The following is a 25,308-nucleotide window of genomic DNA, read 5'->3' as shown; positions in this document are numbered from 1 at the left end:
CGCTTAACGAACGAGCCACCCAGGCGCCCCCCAATCATCCTTTTAAATATAAACCAGACTGCGTACTCTGCTTAAAATCACTTACTGGCTTACCTCTCAATAAAACATTAAGTACTTATCATAACCCCAAGTATCTCACTGTCTACCACTCTTCTTGCATATTCTCCCTCAGAAAAATCCTGGCCTTCCAAGTCTTTCAAGGCCTTTCTCTGAACTTGTTCCTGCTTGTGTTTCACCACATAATAGCATGGCTCGCTCCATCACTTCCTTCAGACTTCTGCCCAAATGGTATTATATCGAGAGGCTTTCCCCTTAGCCCAACATCAAATGACACCAGCTCCATCACTCTTTATTTCTTTTCCTTGTTTTATTTTTAGTCCTTAGCACTATACCCATAGTGTAATATTATATAATAGCATTTTTTTTTCAATAGTCCACCTCTGGCCCAATAGACTATAACTTCCATAAGAACAAGACTTTTCTTGTGTTCAATGTGGGATTCTCCAGGTTTAGAATGGGACTTGATACAAGAAAAAGTTCAGTAACTATTTGCTGAGTGAATAAATTTCTAAACATACCTTGTTAGAAGGTTTGAATTCTTGAATCTTTACTTCAGAAAGAATATTCAAGAGGGCATCTGCTGATAAGTCCTGTTTTTTTTAAAGAGTAATTTTATGAACAGACATTTTTTAAAATTCTGAATTCTAAAGTTAAATCCTAAAAAGGTCATTTATCATACTAAACTATTTGGATGATTTATCATCAGACTATTTAGACCACATCCACTTGTGACATTAACCCTTATTCTATAAAATACCATTCATAAAGAGTGGGAGGCAGGGGTAGTATATATGAAAAATTACTTACTAGTCAACAAACCTGAAATCTTAGTTCTTCCCATAGATTTTTAAAAAAGTAGTTTAAAGGCTCGTTGTATCAGACTGAGTGCTCTGTGATCAGGGCTATTTTGTCATTGTTTTACAAAGTTCCCTGAACAAAGTTACACTCAATAAATAAAATACGTAAGTAAATAGAATTTGTACCTTTGGAAGCAGAAAAATATTTAAATGGTTCAAGATGAATTTAGATGAATTCCAGGCTATCAGATCTATATTCATTATTAAGCTGCTTAGGAAAAACTGAGACATACTGCTTTTGAAGTCACCTACACTCATCACAAAATTGCCATGAATATTTTTATTCTTTTTACAAAAAGAATACCAGACTGAATGGCACTATTTTAACCAGACATTTATGGTATATTTTATCATTAATTTCAAAAAGGATTAATTTTCAGTAGGCATTTTTATCTGGGTCCAAAACTGCCAGTGTTAATTATGGCTCTGGTTCTTACTTCCCCATTCAGCCTATCTAAAAGGATAGCAATTAATTTGGCTCTATTTTGTATCTGTAAGAAAAAAATCACAAATGCAGGTCTGCCTCTCAATTAAAACTGTATTAGACCTTTAGATGCTAGTCAATAAGGATGATGTCCAAGGAAATAGGTAGGATAAGGGTTAAGAAATGTCAATATGGGAGAGCACTTTAAATTTCTTGAAATCTGAAGATAAAAGTTATTATCACAAATAAAGAAATGTTAACAAAGAGAATCTCTAAGGAATATTTAAAAATTATTATGAAATCCTTCACATTCTGTTTTTGGAATTATGATTCTTATAACATTAAAAACATACTTTGATGATATAATTAGCTGGTAGGTCATAGAATTTTTACCTGGTTTTGTATCACTTCCTAGAGCTTTAAGGTTATCTTACCTCTTCTGTAAATGGAATGCAATAGACTGCAGCATATAGTTTTGCAGCATTCAGAAGAAAACTGTAGTGCCTTTTGAAATTAAAAAGGAAGGCAAAGTGTGAATGCACAGTTTCAAAGATGTTTAATTCACCAAAAACTACAGCTTTTGAAATGTTTAAGAAAAGTAATTACAGAACTTTTGTTACAGGAATATTTAAAAGTTAGGCAATGAACTTCTGGCTTAGACAAAGAAATTACAGAACCTATAAGAAACATTAGGTATTTATCCTTCTAAGTACAGATACTCAGGATATGATCGTGACTGCTTGGGGAGAAGAGTGGCAAAAAGGAGAAAAATTAGACTGGTGAAAGAAAATTCATTTTAATTCATAAAAAAATTAGAAATTTGGTTTTAAAAAACATACATTAGGTTCAAATTAAGCAAATGAAGTTTGTTTAAAAACACAAGTAAGGTAAGCTTTACAGGAGCAGTCAGGATAAGGTGACTGGAAGCCTAACATAAACATAAGAAAACTAAATGGGAGTTATTTGTTGATAGGAAGGAGAGTGTTTAATTGGAATACATAGATATAAGTATGGGTGTGTGTGTGTGTGTGTGTGTGTGTGTGTGTATGTGTGTATAAAAATGTCTGTCTAAACATTAACTACTCTGAAAATTAATTTGAGATAATTTAGGGAGACATTTAGTAGTAATAATATTTCCCTCCATTTAACTAAAGTTTCTTAAATCCTGGCTTCATTTAATAGGAAAACATTTGTTGTCATTTTATGGTTTTTGCTTATGGATCAAGTCAGAGAGGTAACACTTTGGCTTCATTTAAGATAAAAATAATGAAGTTATTTTACCATTTAAACAAACAGATTCATGTATGTGTGGGGAGGAGGACTGTGGCTGGCTTTGTTGGCCAGACTAATATACTAACTCTATTTTTTTTTTTTTAAAGATTTTATTTATTTATTTGACAGACAGAGATCACAAGTAGGCAGAGAGGCAGGCAGAGAGAGAGAGGAGGAAGCAGGCACCCTGCTGAGCAGAGAGCCCGATGCAGGGCTGGATCCCAGGGTCCTGGGATCATGACCTGTGCTAAAGGCAGAGGCTTTAACTCACTGAGCCACCCAGGCACCCCTATACTAACTCTTAAGAGTAACAGGGATGCAGTAATTTAACACTGCCAGAGCCTGAGGTTTTCACCCTGCAATGCAAACCAGTAAGACAGTTAAGAAATTTATAATAAAGGAGGCATATAAAACTAGATAGAAATACTTACAAAGGCTCATTTAAATCAAATTTTATTGGAGAAGGGGGCCTCTTTGGTGATTGCCAAAACAAACCTAACAAAAGATAGATATTATTTTCATTATAGGGACCTACTAATAAATTATATTAAACGTTCTTAACACTTGGTCACACTTACTGCCATCTTTTAATCGTGTGTCTAGAGGAAAACAGTGAAGAAGCTGAAGAGCCTAAAGAAAAAACAATTAATTATAAAAATCACTACTTAGTATTATCTGAGGTAAAAAAAAAAAAAAAGAAAATGCATAAAAAGATATACAGTGAAGCCTCTAGCTACCTTTGTACTCTCTCTATCCATTTTCCTGTTATCGCCACCCCTCCATATGTGGAATAACCTCTACTGTTATTTTTTAATCAACACTTAATGTTGTTTCTTTTCTTTGCATCTACAGCAAAATGAATATACATTATTTTATCAATTTTTACACAAACAGTGGCATATGTTACATACCATTATGCTCCTTTCAAAGAGTTAATTTAAAACAAACATGAAACCAGGAAAAATATACCGTACTCTGTATTTTGAAATGATAAATGATATTTGATATTCGCTTCATATAGATGAAACAAGATTATCAACAAGATGATAAATGTTAAACCTGGGTGACAGAATTGTGAAAATTATGTTGGGGTTCATTATCCTATTTTTTCCACCTCCTATGGTTGAATTTTTCCATAATCAAAAGTTTAAAAAAAAGTACAAAAGGTAAGGACTAAAAAGAGTTCTTTAGATTTTGAAACAAGGGGTCATTGGTAATTACGGTAAAAATAATTTGAATAGGAGTGAGGAAAGAAGACGCATTTACTGGGTGAGGAAGTAGCAACAGTAAGTATAAGACCACTTTTCTATGCAGCAGAGACAAGAAGGAAGTGAAAAGCAAGGATAATTGTAATCAAAAGACTTTTTAAAAAAGATAAACTTCCTTTATATTCCCATAGGTAAGAGCCTAAAGAGAGGGGGAGACTCAAGAGAAAGTGGACAACACATTCTAGCGACTGTCAGTAATGGGAGATAAGAATAACAGCTAATATTTAGTGATTATGGGCTATAGGTTCTGCTCAAAATGCTGTGCATGTATTATTCACTTATTTGATCCTTACACTACCTTATGAATTATGTACCAATTTATTATCCCCATTTTACAAATGAGGAAACAGACACAAAACAGACATACAATGTGATTTTGGGTATCGGTGGGCAAGGCAAAATACAACAAAATTTCTTATTCAGCAAGCTGGTGCAACCACTCTGGAAAACAGCATGGAGGTTCCTCAAAATGTTGAAAATAGAACTACCCTATGACCCAGCAATTGCACTACTGGGTATTTACCCTAAAGATACAAACATAGTGATCCGAAGGGGCACGTGTACCCGAATGTTTATAGCAGCAATGTCTACAATAGCCAGACTATGGAAAGAACCTAGATGTCCATCAACAGATGAATGGATAAAGAAGATGTGGTATATATACACAATGGAATACTATGCAGCCATCAAAAGAAATGAAATCTTGCCATTTGCGACGACGTGGATGGAACTAGAGCGTATCATGCTTAGTGAAATAAGTCAATCGGAGAAAGACAACTATCATATGATCTCCCTGATATGAGGACATGGAGAAGCAACATGGGGGGGGTAGGGGGATAGGAGAAGAATAAATGAAACAAGATGGGATTGGGAGGGAGACAAACCATAAATGACTCTTAATCTCACAAAACAAACTGGGGGTTGCTGGGGGGAGGTGGGATTGGGAGAGGGGGAGCGGGCTATGGACATTGGGGAGGGGAGGCGAACCATAAGAGACTATGGACTCTGAAAAACAACCTGAGGGTTTTGAAGGGTCAGGGGTGGGAGGTTGGGGGAACAGGTGGTGGGTAATGGGGAGGGCACGTTTTGCATGGAGCACTGGGTGTTGTGCAAAAAGAATGAATACTGTTACGCTGAAAAAATAAATAAAATGGAAAAAAAAAAAAAAAATTTCTTATTCAACATCTCTATTTTCTCAGTTTCTTGCTTTATTCTGAACAACAAACTTCTTTTAGACTACTGATGAAATGTATTCCTTATTCTCCAGAGGGAAGCCCTATCTGAAACCCAATTTTGCACAAAGAAAGACAAGGACCAAGTAAATGTACGACTGACAAACCAATGGGTGGAGATTATTAAGTGCATTCTTTTAACAGTCAAAGAGAAATCAGTTGTGTGCCCTCCACTTGTTTTCACTTAACTTACTACTTATTTCTGAAAAGATTCCCAAAAAAAGAACAGATGTTTGGTCCAATGACATTAATTTGGTAGCAATTAAAAGCAACAAGGTCACATCTCTACCTAATGTTTTATAATGCACACTTACCTTATGGTTAAAATATTTTTCAAACTTTAATCTTGCTAATTCTACACACTGGGACCAATTTCTAGGTCTTCTGCTAAGTAACTTAATAACTTGAAAACAGCCTTCTAAACTGTGTCCAGTTTGTATCTTCTAGAATGTGAGAAAAAAGAAACCCAAATAAATATATTTCCAATTAAACAAAGAACACCCACCGACCACCCACATAATTCCCAGGAAGTATAAGCCAAAGTCTGAAGTGCCAGCTCATGTGACCTATGATTTTAATTTTTTCACCATGAGCTCCTTGTCCCTGCCTTTTTCTTTTCCCTCTTACTTTCCTTTTTTTGGGAGGGGGAATGGGAAAAGACAGCACATGAAATTTCAATGGTAGTTATCTGACAAGTTAGCCTCATGTCTTGCTGGCTGTAAGTTGTTAAGTACTACAGATGTACTTAATATAAGAAGTGCTTATCAATAACATTTTATACTAAAAAGTCAACCTGTTTACTACAGGAATAAAGAAAAGTAAGAAAACACCTTTAAAGTTGTCCTCAAGTCTCAGAGATTACTGTCCACTCATGAAATTTTCACTGGAACTCACCTCAGTGTTTTTCCAAAGAGTTTAACAAGCTACTTATTATTTTATTATTATGTTATCTTTCTTAGGTTGTGGATCAAACATGGTCAAATATTGGCAATTCTACATAGTTCATTCAAACTAAAAAGGGGGTCATTTCTAACTTGCTGATTTGATTCCTCATGGACTTATTATGTACAATAATGATGATATACTTTCTTTAAAGAGGCAAAATAAACTCTATAGGCAATTTGCAAATAAGATTACATTGACACAGTGTTGCGATTATATTAAAATGTACTGATTTTTACCTGTAAGACTTCTTCTGCAGACGGATAAGTTTGCCAAAATTTGTTAAACAATGAAGGCTTGTGGGAAAAGGAACTTTCAAACTATAAAGGAAAAAAAAAGAAAAAAAAAAGTTACAAATAGAAGTATGATTAAAAATTGGAAATATCTTCTTTTCTACTTCAAATAAAAACAAAATAAAGATCTTTATTACCTTATCTCTTGCCCACTGTATAGTATGTTCAATAGCAGCTGGAAAGGATTTTAGAGTACAAAATGGTATTTCCTCTTCTGGGGGATCCCGCTAATTTATAAAATATGACAACAGATAGTTAAGAAAAGCAATGGCAATTTTTCATTGATTGAATTTACCTAAGTTTTTTAATAAGACCATTAAAAAATAAAATGAATTAATAAAACGAATCTAACACTTTTATATCTTCTTTCTCCTAGGCAAATAAGAAGAGATATGAATTCTTGAGCCACTTAACCCATTTGCTAACAGCAATGTAACAAAAATCATGCATTTTATATGACTTCTTATCTGTGCACTTATTTGGTACCATGTGATACTTATAGCAGGGTCCCATATATATTTCTCCAAGAATCAAGGTGACATTGAAAACTTTGCAATTCCCTACTTTGAAAAGTAAGAATTCCCCAAACAGTTCTCAGCATACCATGAATTTCTTTCTCCATGGAGAAAAAAATTTAGCAGCAGGGATCATATGTCCTTGATGCTTGGTGTAAGTCCCTTACAGATCATGTGTATTAAATAAACAACAAATAAAAAAAGAATGAAATCTTGCCATTGCAATGACATGGATGGAGCTAGAGAAATATTATGCTAAGTGAAATAAGTCAGAGAAAGACAAATACTGGTATGATTTCACTCATATGTGGAATTTAAGAAATGAAACAAAGAGGAAAAAAAGAGAGGCAAACCAAGAAACAGACTCAATCGTAGAGAACAAACTGATGGTTACCAGAGAGGATAGGGGTGCAGAGATAGGTTAAATAGGTGCTGGGGATTAAGCAGTGCACTTGGATGAGCACAGGATGTTGTATAAAGTGCTGAATTACTATACTGTATATCTGAAACTAATATTACACTGCATATTAACTAACTGGAATATAAATAAAAACTTTAAAAAAACCGCAAAATTAAAAAAAAATAAAATAAAAACATAAAAAAAAGAACTTTCAAAAAATAAAGAAAAGAAACAGCAAATATCTGTTTCTCATGTAAAAACAATCATTAAAAAGACCCATTTTTTTTCTTTTTTCTTTTTTTAAAGACTTTATTTATTTACTTGACAGACAGAGATCAGAAGGAGGCAGAGAGGCAGGCAGACAGAGAGGGGGAAGAAGGCTCCCCGCCTCCCCGCTGAGCAGAGAGCCCAACGCAGGGATGGATCCCAGGACGCTGGGATCATGACCTGGGCCAAAGGCAGAGGCTTAACCCCCTGAGCCACCCAGGCGCCCCTCTTTTTTCTTTTTTAAAAAGTTTCATTTTTTATTAACATATATTACTAGCCCCAGGGGTACAGGTCTGTAATCGCCAGGTTTACACACTTCACGGCACTCACCATAGCACATACCCTCCCCAATGTCCATAACTCAATCACCCTCTCCCTCCCCCATTCCCCCCACCCCTGCAACCCTCAGTTTGTTTTGTGAGATTAAGAGTCTCTTATGGTTCATCTCCCTCCTGATCCCATCTTGTTTCATTTTTTCCTTCCCTACTCCTCAAACCCCCCACGTTGCCTCTCAAATTCTTCATTATCAGGAAAAAGATCCATTTTCTATTATAGGGTACATTTGGCTTAGGCTTATTGGTTTAACAAATCTAAAATGACTCACTATATCTCTTTTTACTTAGAGATTTATATTTCAGTTTGTTCATATGAAATACCATAAAATATTTTATAAACCAAAGAGGGAAGCCAGAAGAGAATTCCATTTTTTCTGAGTATAAAGTCAGACAGGAAAAGGTCTGGAAAAAATGTGGTAGAACGACAGAATCAAGTATTCCCTATTTTGAAAATCATCTAATATAACCTCAGTGTATCATGATTTTCTCTAACTTCCTTCAAATTAAACTTATAAATTTTGTCTACTATAATGTTTTTACTATATAAACTTCTGATTTCATGAGAATTAATGGGAAAACAACTTTTAAATATTTAAAAATTTTACTAAAGCAAACATAACTATTAAAGTGATATTTACACTTGTAAATGAAAAAAATACTCTTTCCATTTTACAACTTGGATTGGTCTTTTTTAAAACCCTAAAGCCTACAATTATTTCCTAGGCCAGGGTTTTTCAACTTTGGCAGTGTATCAAAATCACTTGTGGAGGTTAAAAAAACATTACATCTATATGTTTGGTATATACATAGATACTTGATTCTGCCCACGGATCAACTGAGTTTTCAGTAAGATTTTGGGTGGGTCAGTTCAAATGTTGTTAGAAAATCAATAATCCACCTCTGAGAAATGAACAGTAAATACAAGAATAAGACTGCAAAAAGGCTACAAACAAAATTTTGATTACTTAACCTCTTTAAAAAAATGCATATGTACATATATATGCAAATTACTGAAAGAGTGACCAAGAGATTAGGAAAGCTAAATCAAAAATCTACTGACTAATGAAGAGAAAAAATGAGATATAAAAATTATGAGATATAAAGAAGAGAGACATTTATTTAAAAATGTCAGTTCACTTACATGACTATTATAGGATTCAGTTAAATGAGGTACAATAACTTCAGTGTGTCCCTTAGTGCCCATTGTTCCAGAATCCAAGAGGGGTCGTAGATTTGCTAAGCAACGGCTATTTGAAAAGGTAACATTTAAGTGAGCAATAACAATGTAAGCAGGGGACATTAACCTTCTGTTAATCATTTCACACAGTGATCACTTTTTGAATGTAGTATCAGGAAACAGATACATTACCTCCAAATGATGCATTTATCATTTCTGTCCCCCTCCTCCTACAAATTTTGTTGCTCAACCCATTAATTTTTGTCCTTTTCTTCTTCTATTACTACTACTACTACTACTACTACTACTAGATTTTTGGGCTTCAACTTTCTTTTACTCTAGGTTAACTCTTAACTAATGTACTGACCCTTCTTGTCTTGCTTTCTATTTCTTCTTTGGTTATTTTCTGACTACAAGTTCTGTCCTACTGTATCTTCCCAATGTTCTCTTTACCTCAAACAATATTAACATTCTTTCTTAATACTTATAATACCTATATTCTATATAATTTAATTTCTTAAAGTTTTAATTCTTCCTTCCTCTGCCCAAGATAACAAACTTTCAACTACATTCTCCACTGGCTAATTTTTCTGTTAATAAATCTGCTCAAGTCATAAAAGATGTAAGAAAAATTATGTAAGATGTACACATTATAGTCACTCACTCATCTACTTATTTAACAACTATTTACTGAATGACATATGTTGGGCACTGAGGATACAGTGATGGGAAAAAAATGGTCCCTGAAGAAGTGATTTAGTGAAAAAACAAATATTAATTAAATAAGTGCATCAATAAAATTAAGCACTATAATGGAAAAAACAGAGTGCTGTGAAAGACTGCCATAGGAGGATCTACAGAATTTAGTGATTAACAAAAGTCTGTTTGAAAAAAGATATTTAGGATGAAACTGGAAGGCTGGAAGGAAAAAACAAAAAAGCCAAACCAGGTAGATTTGAGGTTGGGACTTTTAGAACAAGATAAGCATAATTTCCCGAGTCTGAAGGAGAGTATGTAGAAGTGTCTGAGGTGAGAAAGTGTTGGATGCCTTATAAGAACTGAAAAAAGGGAATGTATAGCCGGGATGAGGGGAGCCAGTGAAGATGGGTAAATTTTAAGCTAGAGTGGTAGATGGATGGCAGACACTCTATGAAAAACATTTAGGCCATGTAACACTTTTGAATTTTATCCTAGGTATAATGGGAAATCATAAAAAGGATTTGGGTTTGATAACTATAATAGAAACACAAAGAATGATCAGAAAAATGGGTAACTTTTCAATAAACAGGTGTGGAAAAGAGTGAAAACAAAAGAAAAAATTTTTATGAACCTGAATTCCAAGAACTTACCTATCTACGTATCTCCTGGCTTCCACATTATCTAGTGCTGTAATAATTATATCTTGTTTAGTATAGAACTCATCATTGTAAATAGCCTCAGTGGCTGGACATACTTTGTTCAAGTGTGCATCTATCTTTAATTGAGGATTTATTTTCAGGGTTGCATCAGCAGCAGTATAGCTTTTAGGTTTCTAAACAAGTAACAAATAAGAATAGAGGAAATAAATGTTAAGCAGAAAAGCCAGGCCATCACTGAACTTACACATTTTTCATATGAGAGTAATGAGATCAGCTTTCATCTTTAGTTTGTGGAAATTACATTCACCATGGTCACATTACATTTAATAACCCACGTTAGTCTGAATAATTAACGATTAATGGAAACCTAAACAATCTCTATTTTAGCCATGTGCTTTAGAGTTCTTAAAATATCAGTTATTAAAAGTACATTTTTCCTAAGACTAAGGTTCAAACCTGGTAAGTGACTAGAAAAAAGTAAGAACATATTCAGTTAACTAGCAATCCTAACTGCAGAAAATGAGCTCTAAGAGGTAAGGGAAGTTAACACTTTGGTATTGAAATCTTATAAATATATTACTATTTCTGAATGGAAATATTTACAAAACTATTATATATGTTTCAGTTTTATAAGAGTTCCCCTGACATGTTTTTACTTCTCAGTGCTCTTAAGTATGCAAATTGTAAGCTTTGTCAGAACTCAGTAAAATAAACAGTCCTTAAAAGTTCTTCTGTAAGTAGGGGCGCCTGGGTGGCTCAGTGGGTTAAGCCGCTGCCTTCGGCTCAGGTCATGATCTCAGGGTCCTGGGATCGAGCCCCACATCGGGCTCTCTGCTCAGCAGGCAGCCTGCTTCCCTCTCTCTCTCTGCCTGCCTCTCAGCCTACTTGCGACCTCTTTCTGTCAAGTAAATAAATAAAATCTTAAAAAAAAAAAAAAAAAAAGTCCTTCTGTAAGTAAAATGCAGAGTGAATGAATTGTGTGACATACATTTTGGTTCCTGACAGACGCTGTTAATTTTTTTTTGTGTTTGGATAGGTGAGGCAATTATGCCACCTGCTTTTGTAGTTACTTTTTTGTTAATTACATTCCCTAGTCTACCAAGATTATCAATGGGTTGTTGAACAATAAATTGCAAAAACATTTTTAAAGTGAAAGCAAGTATGTTTCACTGACTAAATGCTTCTTTTCCTAAATATTTTGAATTCTATAAAAAGACTGAAAACCAGCATTATTTTACAATAAAGAGGATGTTAAATAGTAAGATCAAAGAGCAAAAAAACTCTAAGTGCTAAATTTTACCTATTTTGTAATAAAGACTCCAAAAAAGACACTGTCAAATGTGTGAGCTATTAAAACTTTAAATTAGGAAATCTGTACCCTTCGTTTCTAAAATAAAATATGTAGATACATCTTGATTATATAATGAAAGAAATACTTCCCATGACTCACAACTTAGATTTTATATCCAAAATCAAATAAAAACAAATTTTTACATTAAAAATAATTTTGTATTTGTCACAAATGTCATTCCCAATGTTTGATAGTTTGAGAGAGTCTAATAATACAAAAACACCTTATGCTTGCTCAAGCACCCTTTTCTTTTTTTTTTTAAGATTTATTTGTTTATTTATTTGACAGACAGAGACCATAAGCGGGCAGACAGGCAGGCAGAGAGGAGGAAGCAGGCTCCCTGCTGAGCAGAGAGCCAGCCATGACGCGGGGCCCTGGGATCATGACCTGAGCCGAAGGCAGAGGCTTTAACCCACTGAGCCACCCAGGCGCCTCCAAGCACCATTTTCTATTTATAAAAAGGAAACCCTCTTTTTTATATAACACAACAGATGTCTTAAATTTGAAACAGAGTAGCAACAAACCTGTATGTGGTGAGGACGAAATAGGAACTGTCTATTCAAGTTGGATTTTTCTATCAGGTCAGGATCTGTAACTGTAACCTAATGTTAAGAATAGAAAAAAGTTAACATTAGGTAAGAGAAAAATTTACATCTTTTTGCTTTTCTCAGAAAGACTAAAATAATTCCCACAAGTTATTCTACATTATTTTAGCTGGTAGAAGTTATAATACAAATATTCCAATGGTTACCAATACTAATATTTTTATACTATGTTTATATATAATTATATATATATTATATATATTATTATATATATTTATTATATATTTTATATATTATATATATATTATATATATATTATATATAAATATATATATTATATATAAATATATACATATTATATATAAAATATATAATAAATATATATAATATATATAATATATATATAATATATATAACATAAATATATTATATATATTATATATATAATATAAAAATATATATTATATATAATAATATATATAATATATATATTAATTATATAATTAATGCTTAGCATGGGAACATGTCAAACAAAACTGCTAAAACTGATGACAATTCATGTTCAAAACTTTTTTCTAATTATTCGTAACAAGAGGCTAAAACGTCACCACATTTTAGAAACATGTGATGGACCAGCCATAAAGGAGTTAGCTCTTCTTTCTAAACATATTTATTTTCAATTGCAACAAATTTGGAAAGAATGTCTGCATGTTTCAATTTGAAAGAACTCTTGCTACATCAGAGGTCTACAAACTATAGTGTAAAAGGCCTGTCTGTTTTTGTAAATAAATTTTCTTGGAACACTGTCGTGCCATTTGTTTTAAGTACTGTCTATGGCTATTTTCATGTTGTAATGGGACAGCAGACTTGTTGTGACAGAGATCCTTGGTTCACAAGTCTAGAATAGCTGCAATCTGGTCCCTTAAGAAGAAGTTTGCAGACATTCTAAGGGATGCAAAATGAAGATTCAAGATAATCTGAAAAGTATGCATTTGTCACTTAGGTTAGCATTTGTACTGACTAGGAGCAGTATTGCTAGAAGCTAGTTTATATATCAACTTTATATTGTGCTTGAGTTGTTAGGTATTGACCGATGTTCACATTCACTTTCTTTTAGCTGGTATTACCGGAATATATCTGGTTTTTTGGGGGTTTGTTTTCAACATCACTATATAATTATGTGTTAGAGTGTCTCTTTTAAATAGGAAAGAAAAGGCATCAAATAGAAAATGTCTTTTAACAAAACCTTATAATCAATATATAATTACTGTGATTACTGATATCAAGCTTTTTTTCTACCTCCCCCACCACTTTTTTATTCACTCCCTTTTGAGAGTCTTAAGTTTTCTTAACTCTGGTCCCCCTCAATCCTTACTAAGTTGGTTTGGAAGTTAAGCATCTATTTTTATATGGTTTTACTCAAAATTTTCACACACACACATGTGACTTAAGCTCTAAAATTACTGACAGTATCTTCCTCCCGATTAGAGGATGTATGAACTCTCTCTTAATATCAATGAACATTTTACTTATTTTAAATCATCCCATCCCCAAAGTCAATATTTTAATTAAAGCTTAAAAAACCCCAATGTTTATTTAAATCTAAGAATGCTGACAAATGCCTCTACTTACCCTTGCTTCATGCACTGCACATATTATCTAATAGCTCTTTCAGTGAGAACCAATAAATGATCACCTTTCATCATTTTACCTGTCAGTTATCTTTACCTCTCTTGAAAGATAACGTAGCTGGGTATAGAAATCTACGTTGATAATAATTTTCCCCTATACTATGAAGTATAGTATATTATTAAATAATATATTAATTATATAATAATAATTATTATATTAATTCATATTAAATAGTATACTATTTTCTTTCTGAAAATTCTATTACACTTCTGTTGGACTATGCAAATGAATCCTCTTTCATTAAAGAAAGACAGCTTTCATAAAAAAAAGAAAGATAGCTTTCTGGGTTTTTAACTTCTATGCATCAATTCTCTTTTCAGTTATATGTGAATTTTAAGTTCACTGACTACACAGAAGGTCTTATTTGGTTTTCTGTAAAAATTTTAGTGCTTTCCCTCTCTCATGATTCTATTCCTTTTTTTTAAAAATTTATTTATTTGACAGTGATCACAAGTAGGCAGAGAGGCAGGCAGAGGCGGGGTGGGGTGGGGGAAGCAGGCCACAAGATCATGTAACTTTCAAAAAGTTGTCAGAATAGAATCAGAATCTTCCAATTTCTAGCATAATTCTCTCTCCTCAAAAATTAGTATTTCAGATCTATGCAGTCAAAAAGTGAGCAGCAACAGAAATATAAACTTAATTCTCAAGGATTTAAACCTTACCATTCCTTTTTCTTTGCCTGTACCAACACCAAGTAAAGCAAAGTTTTTTAACATTTCACAGCCTATGGCTCCACATCCCACCTAGAGAGGAGAAAAATGAAATATATTAGATTAAATACAATTAAGATGACTTACTACAAGGAAATTTCATCTTAACTTTCTTCAAATGCCAATTTTTAATATATACATATGATTTCTAAAATAATCTGAACATTTGTGATTCACTTTAGAGTATACAACTAGTTTATTATACTATTTTAACTGTTTCAGTTAAAGGAAAAAATGTATAAATCGAGTAGGGAAAAGCTTAAGATTTACAATTCCTTTAAACAGAAGACATTTTACTACAAAAGCAAACAATTGAGCTAATTATTTGTATGAAATAGAAACAAACACAAAACATCAATGCAACATTTTGATGAAAAAGATTCCTTGTTTATAGATAATCTTCAAAATTCATTTGATGAAGTTACCTACTCTAAGACTTTACATAGCTCAGCAACAGCTATTAATACTCAAAACATTATTTAAAAAACAATTACTACAAAATCAGCAGTATTTTCACAACTGATTGTAATAATAAAAACAACCCCATTAATGGCAGGAAAAGGAATTTTATGGTACTGGGGAGAGATATCCTGCCAAAGCACTAATAAGATTTAAGAAAGACAGATTCTACCTACATCTTCCTTGATTCAGTAAGAAAAAAATTTAAACAGTGGAGAAAAAAAACCCATCCCAAATCTAATTTTTAATGTATTTGTAGAAAATCATTTAATTTTCAAAACTTATCATACTCATATTTTAATTCTGAATGTATTAATTCTTTATACTAGGGGTTGGCAAACTTTTTTTGGGTAAAGGATCAGATAGTAAATATTTTTTGTTTTGTAGACCATACGGTCTCTTTCACAACTACTCACCTCTGCTATTATAGCATGAAAGAAGCCACACACAATACATAAGTGAATAAGTTTGGGCGTGTTCCAAACGAAACTTTATTTATAAAAACAGGCAGCAGAATGGATTTGGCTTATCTTAAACTTCTACTGAATGTCTATTCTGTCAGGAATTGTACTCACTTAGACTCAAATTTGCTTTAATAAATGAATTTGAGGATACACAATAGCAGTTTGGTTGTACTGTTTATTCTTCTCATTATTTATACTTACTAAAAAGATATTCAACTTTTGTAGCTTCTGACACAAAGCGTCTCCAATGCAAGCTCGTAAGGCATCGTATCTATCTCCTCTGAGGAAAATAACATATATCAAAAACCAGAAAGGCATAAAAACATTATTAAGATTAGTTTCACCAACTTAATGTTAATACCAACTTAATGTACTTTAAATAGAATACTCTGAACTTCCTCCAATCTAAAAGGAAATTATCTTATTTGAAAGACAAAAACCCTATTAAGAAATCAGTTTTTCTTTCTCCATTTAATATCCTATATCCAAATGACTTAAGTAAAGGTGACTTCAGTTTATCTAGAAAAGACAATTTTCTAAAATAGGGATTTTTTTTTTTTTTTAAAAGAGTGTACGCACACACAAATGGAGGGGGATGGACAGAGGGAGAGAGAGAATCTTAAGCAGGCTCCACACCCAGCACGAGACTGAAGCCAGGCTGGATCTCATGATCTTGAGATCAAGTAAGGGAGAAATTTTTTTTTAAAGTTTTATTTATTTATTTGAGAGAGGGAGAGACGGAATATGAACAGGAGGGTTTAAGGGAGAGAGAATCTCAAGCAGACTCCACACTGAATGTGGACCTTAAGTGGGGCTTGATCTCACAACCCTAAGATCGTGACCTGAGCTGAAACCAAGAGTTGGACACCTGACTGAATGCATCACCCATGCATCCCAGGTAGGGACTTTTAATAAAGGTACCTAGAGAAGTCTATGGTAGGGCTTTGTAGGTGCTAATGCACTTAAATTGAAGGCAGAACTTTGGGACATGTGAATTTTGGGGGGAATAATCCATAAGCTTCTATCAGATTCTCAGAGCTTTGTGACTCAAAGATGAAGAATGATACAAATAAAAGGTACAGATAGCAATTGTTTTCATCTATTTTTTTTTTTAAAGATTTTATTTACTTATTTGACACAGAGAGAGAGATCATAAGTAGGCAGAAAGACAGGCAGAGACAGGGAGGAAGCAGGCTCCCTGCTGAGTAGAGAGCCCGATGTGAGGCTGGATCCCAGGACCCTGAGATCATGACCTGAACCGAAGGCAGAGGCTTAACCCACTGAGCCACCCAGGTGCCCCTGTTTTCATCTAAATTCAGAATGGTATTTTGAATGCTAACTATTCTCATGGCATATAATTTAAAACTTTATATTCATTATTTATAAAGTGATAAAGAGATTCTGCATTATTCTGACACTTAAAAATAAGCTCTAAGAGGGGCGCCTGAGTGGCTCAGTGGGTTAAAGCCTCTGCCTTCGGCTCAGGTCATGATCCCAGAGTCCTGGGATCGCCCCGCATTGGGTTCTCCGCTCAGCAGGGAGCCTGCTTCCTCCTCTCTCTCTGCCTGCCTCTCTGCCTACTTGAGATCTCTGTCTGTCAAATAAATAAATAAAATCTTAAAAAAAAAAAAAAGCTCTAAGAAGAGAAAAAAGTGACTGTAGAAATCAGCAACTTATGGGAAAAGACATCTAAAACAAATGCATATTTGAGCAGAAACTTTTTAGCCTTGTTGTCTCTTACAAATATTCAACTAAGAAAAATGCAAGAAAAATTTCAGAATTACCGTGGGAGAAATTGTTCACGTTCAGGTTTACCTAGGGATTCGACAATATCTGCTGCTTCAATGTATAACTTTAAAGTAGAAGATAAAAACACAACTTACTATGTATAAACATTAAATTGCGGAAAAAAAAAAAAGCAGTTTTTCTCTTTAGTAGTTACTGAATATTAAGGAAAACAATGATAAAAATACCAATCCCAAGTAAAACAATACATTAAAAAAAATTGTTGCTTTTTATACAATATATATCCCTATATTACTTTATTTAAACAATGGTTAAACTTGAAGAACTGTTAAAAAGATATAATTTGATTCATGTCACTTACCCATCTTAAAAATGATACATTTTAATTTTAACAAACCGAAGGAAATTTCACCTCCAAATCTATTTATAATTACATAAAAACTCTGGAAGCCCCATTCAATTTCAGCTACGTTTGAATAAATAATCTAATTACTTTTAGATAAGAAAGTACCTACTCTGTTTTATTTTCCAGTTTGGGTATATTATGTGATTTATAATTACATACACCAGAAAGGAAATGATTTAGGAAGTCACAATTTTAGCATTTAAAAAAAATACCATGTTAAAGTTTATTAAAAAAAGAATTCAGTCTCATTTTCATTTAAGTAACTTATGTGGCAAATTTGAACATAACTAAATGGTTGTTTATTATAACGACACAGAATCCATATTAATAACAACTTATATTCCCCATACTGTTAACAGTTGTATCTAAACCAGACATTTACAACTGAACTTGTACTCTGTGTTAAAATAAATCAAGTAATTCAGCAGCAAAATAGAATTATGTGGTACTTTTTAAAACATAAATGTTATATTCAAAATGTTACAGCGTTTTCAAAATGGAAAGGGCCTGAAGAGTATCCTTTGATACCCTCTGCCAATTATTCCTTTTGGTAATAGAAAGAATGATTTTTTTAGTCCTTTTTTGAGATATTTTACCCTACATATATCGTTCTCATACTTACACCATTCCCATGCTTTTACTTTTAGTTTAAAACTAGGAAGGAATTTTAAAGATTCCATGGAACTGTTTAAAAGTCCTGAGAGCCCTTGAATACTAAGCTAATAGTACTAAAAATTAAGTAGAAAGGAAATTCATTCCTTCACTCTCACAAATGAGGGAAATATACCCTAGAATGCAACTTCGGGTTATATTCTAGTAGCCTCAACCAATGATATTGTCAGTTTTAATTAGAGAATTAAACCTTGGTGGAATAGCACATCTAACTCATGCATCAAAAAACATAAGGTTGCTTTTATAATATATTAATACTATAATTCATAACAAACATTCATTGTATGGGTGGGAAATTCAACCTTTAAGTATAAAACAATATTAAAATACAGAACTAACCCACTGGCACAACGGAGAAAACTTCCCTGTCACGGCTTTCAATGCTTCTTGGCTGGCAACACCTCCTACTGCTGCAGCAAGTGGGGGTAAAAAACCTTGAGCAGTCCAAGACAGCCAATGCACAATGTCAGCATTTACTTCTGGCTGAAACAGAAGCCATGAAAGATGACAATCTCAACAGTTTTTACAGAGACACTTAAAATTTCAATGGCTTACTGTGAGAATTATTAAATTACTTTAGCTTAACTTTGTAAAAAGCTACTCAATTTCCCTACTAAATAGATATTAAGTCCTAAAAAATTTCCAATCTCATAATAAAAGATCCAACTGCATGATAGTTACCATAAACAGTATTTCTCTATTATCAGTAACTGCCCATTTTTAGTTTTTGAATCTTTATGTTTCACTTGGGCAAGGTTTAAGATGAACTGGAATATCTACCATTACAGTTTTTGTTAAAGAGCAGTTAGTTCTGTGATGTCAGTCAATATTTATAAACAACCAGAATTTTAAGAAAAGTGTTTAAATGAAAAGTACAGGAATAAAAAGTAAAAGGGTCAAAAATAATGAGGCAATACATTGTTAGAAAAAAAAATGGAGAGTAATGGCAATTTTCCACACTAATTTAAGAACCAATCACCATGAAGTTGTCATTATCATACTTAAAAGCTGAAATGATGTTTCTTGAAATAAGACTTATTTATTAGTATTTTTAAGGAAATACTGGGGAATTGGATTCTGGGGCTATTATTAGCACAATTTATTTGTGAGAAAGATCTTTTCATGAGCTCTGGCTTCTCTTTCTCTTCCTATTCTTTCAATAGCAATAACCTTAATCTTTTTTTTTAAACATTTTTATTTATTTGACAGAGAGAAATCACAACTAGGCAGAGAGGCAGGCAGAGAGAGAGGAGGAAGCAGGCTCCCTGCGGAGCAGAGAGCCCGATGCGGGGCTCGATCCCAGGACTCTGGGACCATGACCTGAGCCGAAGGCAGCGGCTTAACCCACTGAGCCACCCAGGCGCCCACAATAACCTTAATCTTAACCTTAAAATTCAAATAGGGCTCAATTGCTTTGAAACCCTATGTAAAATAACACTACTTATGCATTTGGGGGGAAACAGGGAAAGCTCTTATATTCTCAAAGTCATCTGTGATACAAAAAGAGGTTACTATCTATTTACTATTCCACCCACTCCATTTCAGTATTCTAGATTTCATTATTTTTCAACTACTTAGCACTAACTGCAACTCAGATTATGATTTCATTTAAGCTGTGCCATTTCTGAATGCAGAGATACTGGTGGTAGTGACAATATTAAAAATGATGAGAATGCGAGAAGCAGGTAATTTGAACACCTACTGTGAGTTTATCTTAAATTACATGTAATTTGTAAAATAATCCTAGGAAATATAATTTTTATCATTCAAATTAGAAAACTGAAACTTTGAAAAAGGAATTTACTTAAGATTTTATAGCTAATAAAATAGAATCTGAACTCCAAAAGTGCAAATTACCATTAGGTTACACTATCTCCTATTCTACTATTATTTAATTAACAAACAGCCAAATCTGGGGAATATTTGGTTGCCTCAGGATAATGACAGCAGCCTAAATCTAAATTTCCCCACACAATCTCTAAGAACAGGTATATATCCATAAAAAGAGAAATAAACCAGTGGCAGAGTTTCAGTATTACTAAGAAAGAGAACATTACGAACTTCAAATTACCTGTAAATAGAAAAATAAGTACTAAACTCCAACGAAAACTACCTTGGACATCAAACTATTGCAAGGCTGTGGAGAGAGCAGGAAGTGTGTAACTACAGAAAACAGAATGAAAGGCCTAACAGTTACAAATCATTCTGAGAAAACAGAAAGCCCCACACTAAGTGCAAAAAATACTGAAAACCTATGAAATCTAGCAGATCTCAGCACTGACTATGGTGTAAGAATTTATCTGGGAGAGAATGATGTAAACAGAAGGAGGGAGACATCCTTTGACACAAAAGGCTAAAACAAGAAGAGAGGAAGTTAAGGATTTAACAGAAATCAAAGAGATCCACAAGACACCAACACCTATCCTCTAAAACAAATAAACAAAACAAAAAACCCATTAAAGAATCCTCTAAAGAAACTCCAGTATCCTAAGAGAATAAGGGTTTTAGAAGTAGTAATCTGAAAAAGCATCCAAAACCCTTGCCCTGAACCAAAAGTATGGAGAAAAAACAATTTACTATACCAAAGTAATGTAAGAAGGAAACAAAATTAGAATCAAAACATTTCAGCTCCTGAAAATTTCTCCTCCAAACTAATCACAAGGCAGATGAAATTTGATTGAGTGAATCATACATCCTTAATGAACATTTGGGATATGTGGGAAAACAAACACAAAACACCTCACTTTGAATCAGAAATTTAATAACTAAGTATCAAAATAATCCATTCCACCAGCAAACACCCCCTAACTGATCAAAAGGGGGAAGAAATAAATAAAATCTAAATCTATGTATCAAAATGGGCTTATAGTATACCTGAGAAAATGGACTGAATGAATGATCAATTCTGAGATATAACCAGGTAAAATTATTACACTTTATAGATGAAAAATATAAAAAGTCATGAGGCAAAGATACCAAACTACTTGTAAGAATAAGAAAATTAAGCTGGCATCATATTTCTTAACAAAATTTCTCAACAATAAGATACAAAGCAAGATACCACTGAAGAAAGTAAGGCCTAGAATTTTATATTCAGCCAAGCTGTCTTTCAAGCATGGAGACTACTGAAAACATTTAAAACATGTAGGAATCAGAAAAATACATAATTTTGAGCTCTAAGAAATATTCCAGGATTTCAAGATTTACCATACGACAATAGTAATCAAGATAGAATGGTACTAGCAAAAGGACAGAAACAACCAATGGAAGATAACACTGAGTTCAGAAGTAGTCCTACACATAGGTGTTCAATAAATTACTGAAAAAGAATACCCAGAATATTGAATAAGGAAAGAACTACCTTTTCAACAAGGGTCTAGAATTACTGGATATTCATATATTTAAAAATTAACCTTAATCTATGCCTGGCAGGGTATTAAAAAAAACTCATAAAAGCACAAAACTGTACCCAATGAATTCAAAATATGAATTATATACATTTGACCCATACTGTGCACGTATACAAAAATGAACTCATAAAACCATCAAAATTTTCAAAGGAAACATAGGACAAAGAAAAATTCTCCAAGAAAACATATGACCTTGGATTTAAAAAGAGGTACAAACCACATACAAAGAACTGGTACTCTGAAGTTTATCAAAATTAAAACCTCTTTAAAACACACTGTAATAAGATGAAAAGACAACCCATGGACTGGAAGCGTATTTGTAAAACATGTATCCCATAAAGGATTGATATCCAGGACATATAAAGAACCTTCTCAATCAATGGGAAAACAACTTATCTAATTAAAAAACAAAGATTCGAAAGGACAGTTTATCAAAGAAGAAATAGGAGTGACAAATAAGCATATGAAAAGATACCAAATTCAAAGTCATCTATGAAATGCAAATTAAAACCAAAACAAGATCAATATATAAATTTTAAAATGGCTCAAATCAAACGAACAGATACTATACCATCATTATGAAGAGATACAGAGCAATTCAAACTCTCATACATTTCTGGTAGAAATGCAAAAATGGTACAGCTACTCTGCAAAAACGATTTGGCGGTTTCTTATAAAATTAAACATATACCCATCATTTCACTCTCTAACACAATACTAGGTGTTTACCCAAGAGAAATGAAAACGTAAGTTCACACCAAAATCTGTATGGATGTTTGCAGGAGCTTTACTCGTAATTGCTCATATTGGAAATCCAAATGTCCACCAACTGCTAAAGGGGAAAACAAATTGTGGTATACCTATATAATGGAATACTACTCAACAATAAATAGGAATGAAAATGCAACAACATGGATGAAATTCAGATTCATTACATTTAGTAAAAGAATCCAGACTCAAAAGGCTACATACTACATGATTCCACTTACATGACATTCCAAGAAAAAGGCATGATTGGTTGGGGGAGTGGGAGATGATTACAAAGAGGCATAAGGGAATTTTTTGGCACTACGAAAATGTTTTAGATCTTGATGCTGGTGGTGGTCACATGACTGTACACTTTGACTTAATTGTGCACAGTTTAATTGCATATAGAATTTTGTGTACTGTATATCTAAAAAGGGTCTAATTTTCTTTATCTAAGTTTTATCTCAGTAAACCTGATGAATTCTTAATCATATCCTTCCTTTTAATAACAGACTTCATCAATCTATTTCTAGCTTTTCACACTTTTGTGGTAACCACTAAATGCATAAAAGGTCTTTAACTTGTGGTTAATGACTCACTGTTTTCAGTACATTATTTCCTTATTTGTTTAATCACATAAAATATGAGATCATATTCACTTAACCACAAATGTGAAGACTTTTCATTTCCTTCTTACTTTTATAGTATAATAACAAAAACAAAAAAATTTGCACAAACACTGGTATTTTGGTATCTGCTAAAATAAAACTATTGGCCAGCAGGCACTGGCATCATAACATGAAAAAGACATTTTCTAGGTGAAATGTCCAAACATGATATGCAAAATGCAATTAAGAAATATGAATATATAATGGATAAAAGATGATTTATAGGAGAGCTTACAACTTTATACAGTGAGTTTCTGTGGGTTAACCAACTAAATCAGAAGAGATAATATTAATACTAAAAATGTAGCAGCAATAGCAAATAATTACTATATGCCACATAACTCTTCTAAGCATGTCACAAAATTAAATCACTTGATGTTCATAATAAACCCCTGAGGTAGGTTAACACTATTTTATAGATTTATAAACTAAAGCAGAACAAATTCAAGTAACTTGCCTACTGTCACAGAGTCAATAAGCAGCAAAGCTGGGATCTGAAAGGTAAGAGAATATTAATATATAGAATGTATCTATGTTACACCTTTTTTGATGGCCATTAACTTTGAATATTCACCTTCTCTTCCAAGGTCTCACTTATAGATGTTGCTAGTTTCAAAAGCTCTTCGGAATCTTTTTGGCATCTAGGATTCAAAATGAAGCATTCCAATTTCAATTTTCTGAAATGCTGTAAGTAGTAAGTCATATTCACAACTAAAATTTAAGAAATATGTAAGAAAAAAAGTGGAATTTTGCCACCAGGTAGCATGAAGTGCTTCCCTGACTTGAAGGTAGTTGATTAATAAATGCATTAATTAAAAATCATGATGGTATATAAATAGGATTTAGTTTTAAATGGATAAGGAAGAAACTATTTGCAACAATACTTCTGACTTAATAGGCTAGAAAGGAAAAAATTACATAGTGGACTCATAATTCAGTAATTCTCAGATTTTTTATTTTAAAGTTGTAACTTTTGAAGACTTCAAAATGGGAAAATTCTTATTTAGCATAAATCCATTTTTATAAATTGATCTTTCCACTCCTACCAGAACAAAGAACATGTCATAATAAACGTTTATACAGTTTGGTGTACCTAGTAGTACTGCAACTATTAAGGGGCTTTAGTTACTTTTTAAATCTTTTAAACTATCATTTCCAAAATACTGCTTTTATAAGAAGAAAAAAGTTATTTAAAACAGAAAACATTACCCAATATTTGGCTTGCGATTATAGTTCTCCTGAAACTGGTCCAAGGCAAGCATTGCTGTGTGTATCTCTAAAGGTGCCTGTTTAGAACATTAAAAATTGCTCAACAGTCATTGACAGCATAACATGTGCTAGACAGGCACTGTGCTAACATTTTGTAAACATTATTTAGTTCTTAAAATAAATTAATTACCTTAATACTACTATTATCTCTAATTAACAGATAAGGAAGCTGAAGCTTAGAGAAGTTAAACAACTTGACTTCAAGGCCATAAGGCTATCATTTAAGTAACATATCTGAGGGTCAATCCCAGATTTTAGTACATTATCTGCATGAAAGTCAGAGTAATATCAACTAACAACAACAAAAAAACATTTGTATAAAATCAATATCACCAAATCCATTTCCTTGATCAATGTTTATAAATCTGGAAACTGTTCATATAATAATTCTTTCCTTACCATAAATAAATTCACTGCTACACAATTATATTTAGGGATTTAAAAGTATAGAATAAATGCTTCCAAGATTTTTAGGAAGAAACATGTATCATATAAAACTACATGGTTCATATGGACATTGGGGAGGGTATGTGCTATGGTGAGTGCTGTAAAAGGTATAAGCCTAATGATTCACAGACTTGAACCCCTGAGGCAAATAATACATTATATGTTACTAAAAGTAATTAAAAAAAAACCTACATAGTTCAGAAAATCTTTTAGTAAACTCATCTGCATAAATTACTGAAATAATTTTTTAAAATACCAAAGCTAGTATATCATTATTAAAGTAACATATATTCCTATTATTTTAAAAAGTTATCCATGAAAT

General features: G+C 32.9%; 2 protein-coding genes across 3 annotated transcripts in view; one reads left to right on the top strand and one right to left on the bottom strand.

Moving 5' to 3' along the window:
- STAP1 (signal transducing adaptor family member 1) overlaps nucleotides 1–7,068 on the top strand; it is a 77,681-nt gene extending 70,613 nt beyond the window's left edge. Inside the window, exon 10 of the mRNA XM_045989196.1 lies at nucleotides 6,725–7,068. Within this exon, the coding sequence (XP_045845152.1) occupies nucleotides 6,725–6,732 (8 nt within the window). The 3' untranslated portion in view covers nucleotides 6,733–7,068. The remainder of the gene's footprint in view (nucleotides 1–6,724) is intronic.
- Nucleotides 1–25,308, bottom strand: part of UBA6 (ubiquitin like modifier activating enzyme 6) — an 84,585-nt gene that overhangs the window by 13,268 nt on the left and 46,009 nt on the right. For both annotated transcript variants that reach the window (XM_045989132.1, XM_045989140.1), the window contains 16 exons: nucleotides 24,480–24,556; nucleotides 23,845–23,911; nucleotides 18,785–18,928; nucleotides 17,406–17,473; nucleotides 15,823–15,901; nucleotides 14,651–14,731; nucleotides 12,276–12,353; nucleotides 10,392–10,573; nucleotides 9,007–9,112; nucleotides 6,486–6,575; nucleotides 6,295–6,375; nucleotides 5,428–5,556; nucleotides 3,192–3,243; nucleotides 3,045–3,108; nucleotides 1,776–1,845; nucleotides 579–650 (listed from right to left, as the gene is read on the bottom strand). In XM_045989132.1, coding sequence (XP_045845088.1) covers nucleotides 579–650; nucleotides 1,776–1,845; nucleotides 3,045–3,108; nucleotides 3,192–3,243; nucleotides 5,428–5,556; nucleotides 6,295–6,375; nucleotides 6,486–6,575; nucleotides 9,007–9,112; nucleotides 10,392–10,573; nucleotides 12,276–12,353; nucleotides 14,651–14,731; nucleotides 15,823–15,901; nucleotides 17,406–17,473; nucleotides 18,785–18,928; nucleotides 23,845–23,911; nucleotides 24,480–24,556 — 1,440 coding nt within the window. The remainder of the gene's footprint in view (nucleotides 1–578; nucleotides 651–1,775; nucleotides 1,846–3,044; nucleotides 3,109–3,191; nucleotides 3,244–5,427; nucleotides 5,557–6,294; nucleotides 6,376–6,485; nucleotides 6,576–9,006; nucleotides 9,113–10,391; nucleotides 10,574–12,275; nucleotides 12,354–14,650; nucleotides 14,732–15,822; nucleotides 15,902–17,405; nucleotides 17,474–18,784; nucleotides 18,929–23,844; nucleotides 23,912–24,479; nucleotides 24,557–25,308) is intronic.

Source organism: Meles meles, chromosome 2 (assembly GCF_922984935.1).
Source record: "Meles meles chromosome 2, mMelMel3.1 paternal haplotype, whole genome shotgun sequence".
NCBI lineage: Eukaryota > Metazoa > Chordata > Mammalia > Carnivora > Mustelidae > Meles > Meles meles.
Note: the sequence above shows the minus strand (reverse complement) of the source record. Positions and strands in the feature narration are given on the sequence as shown.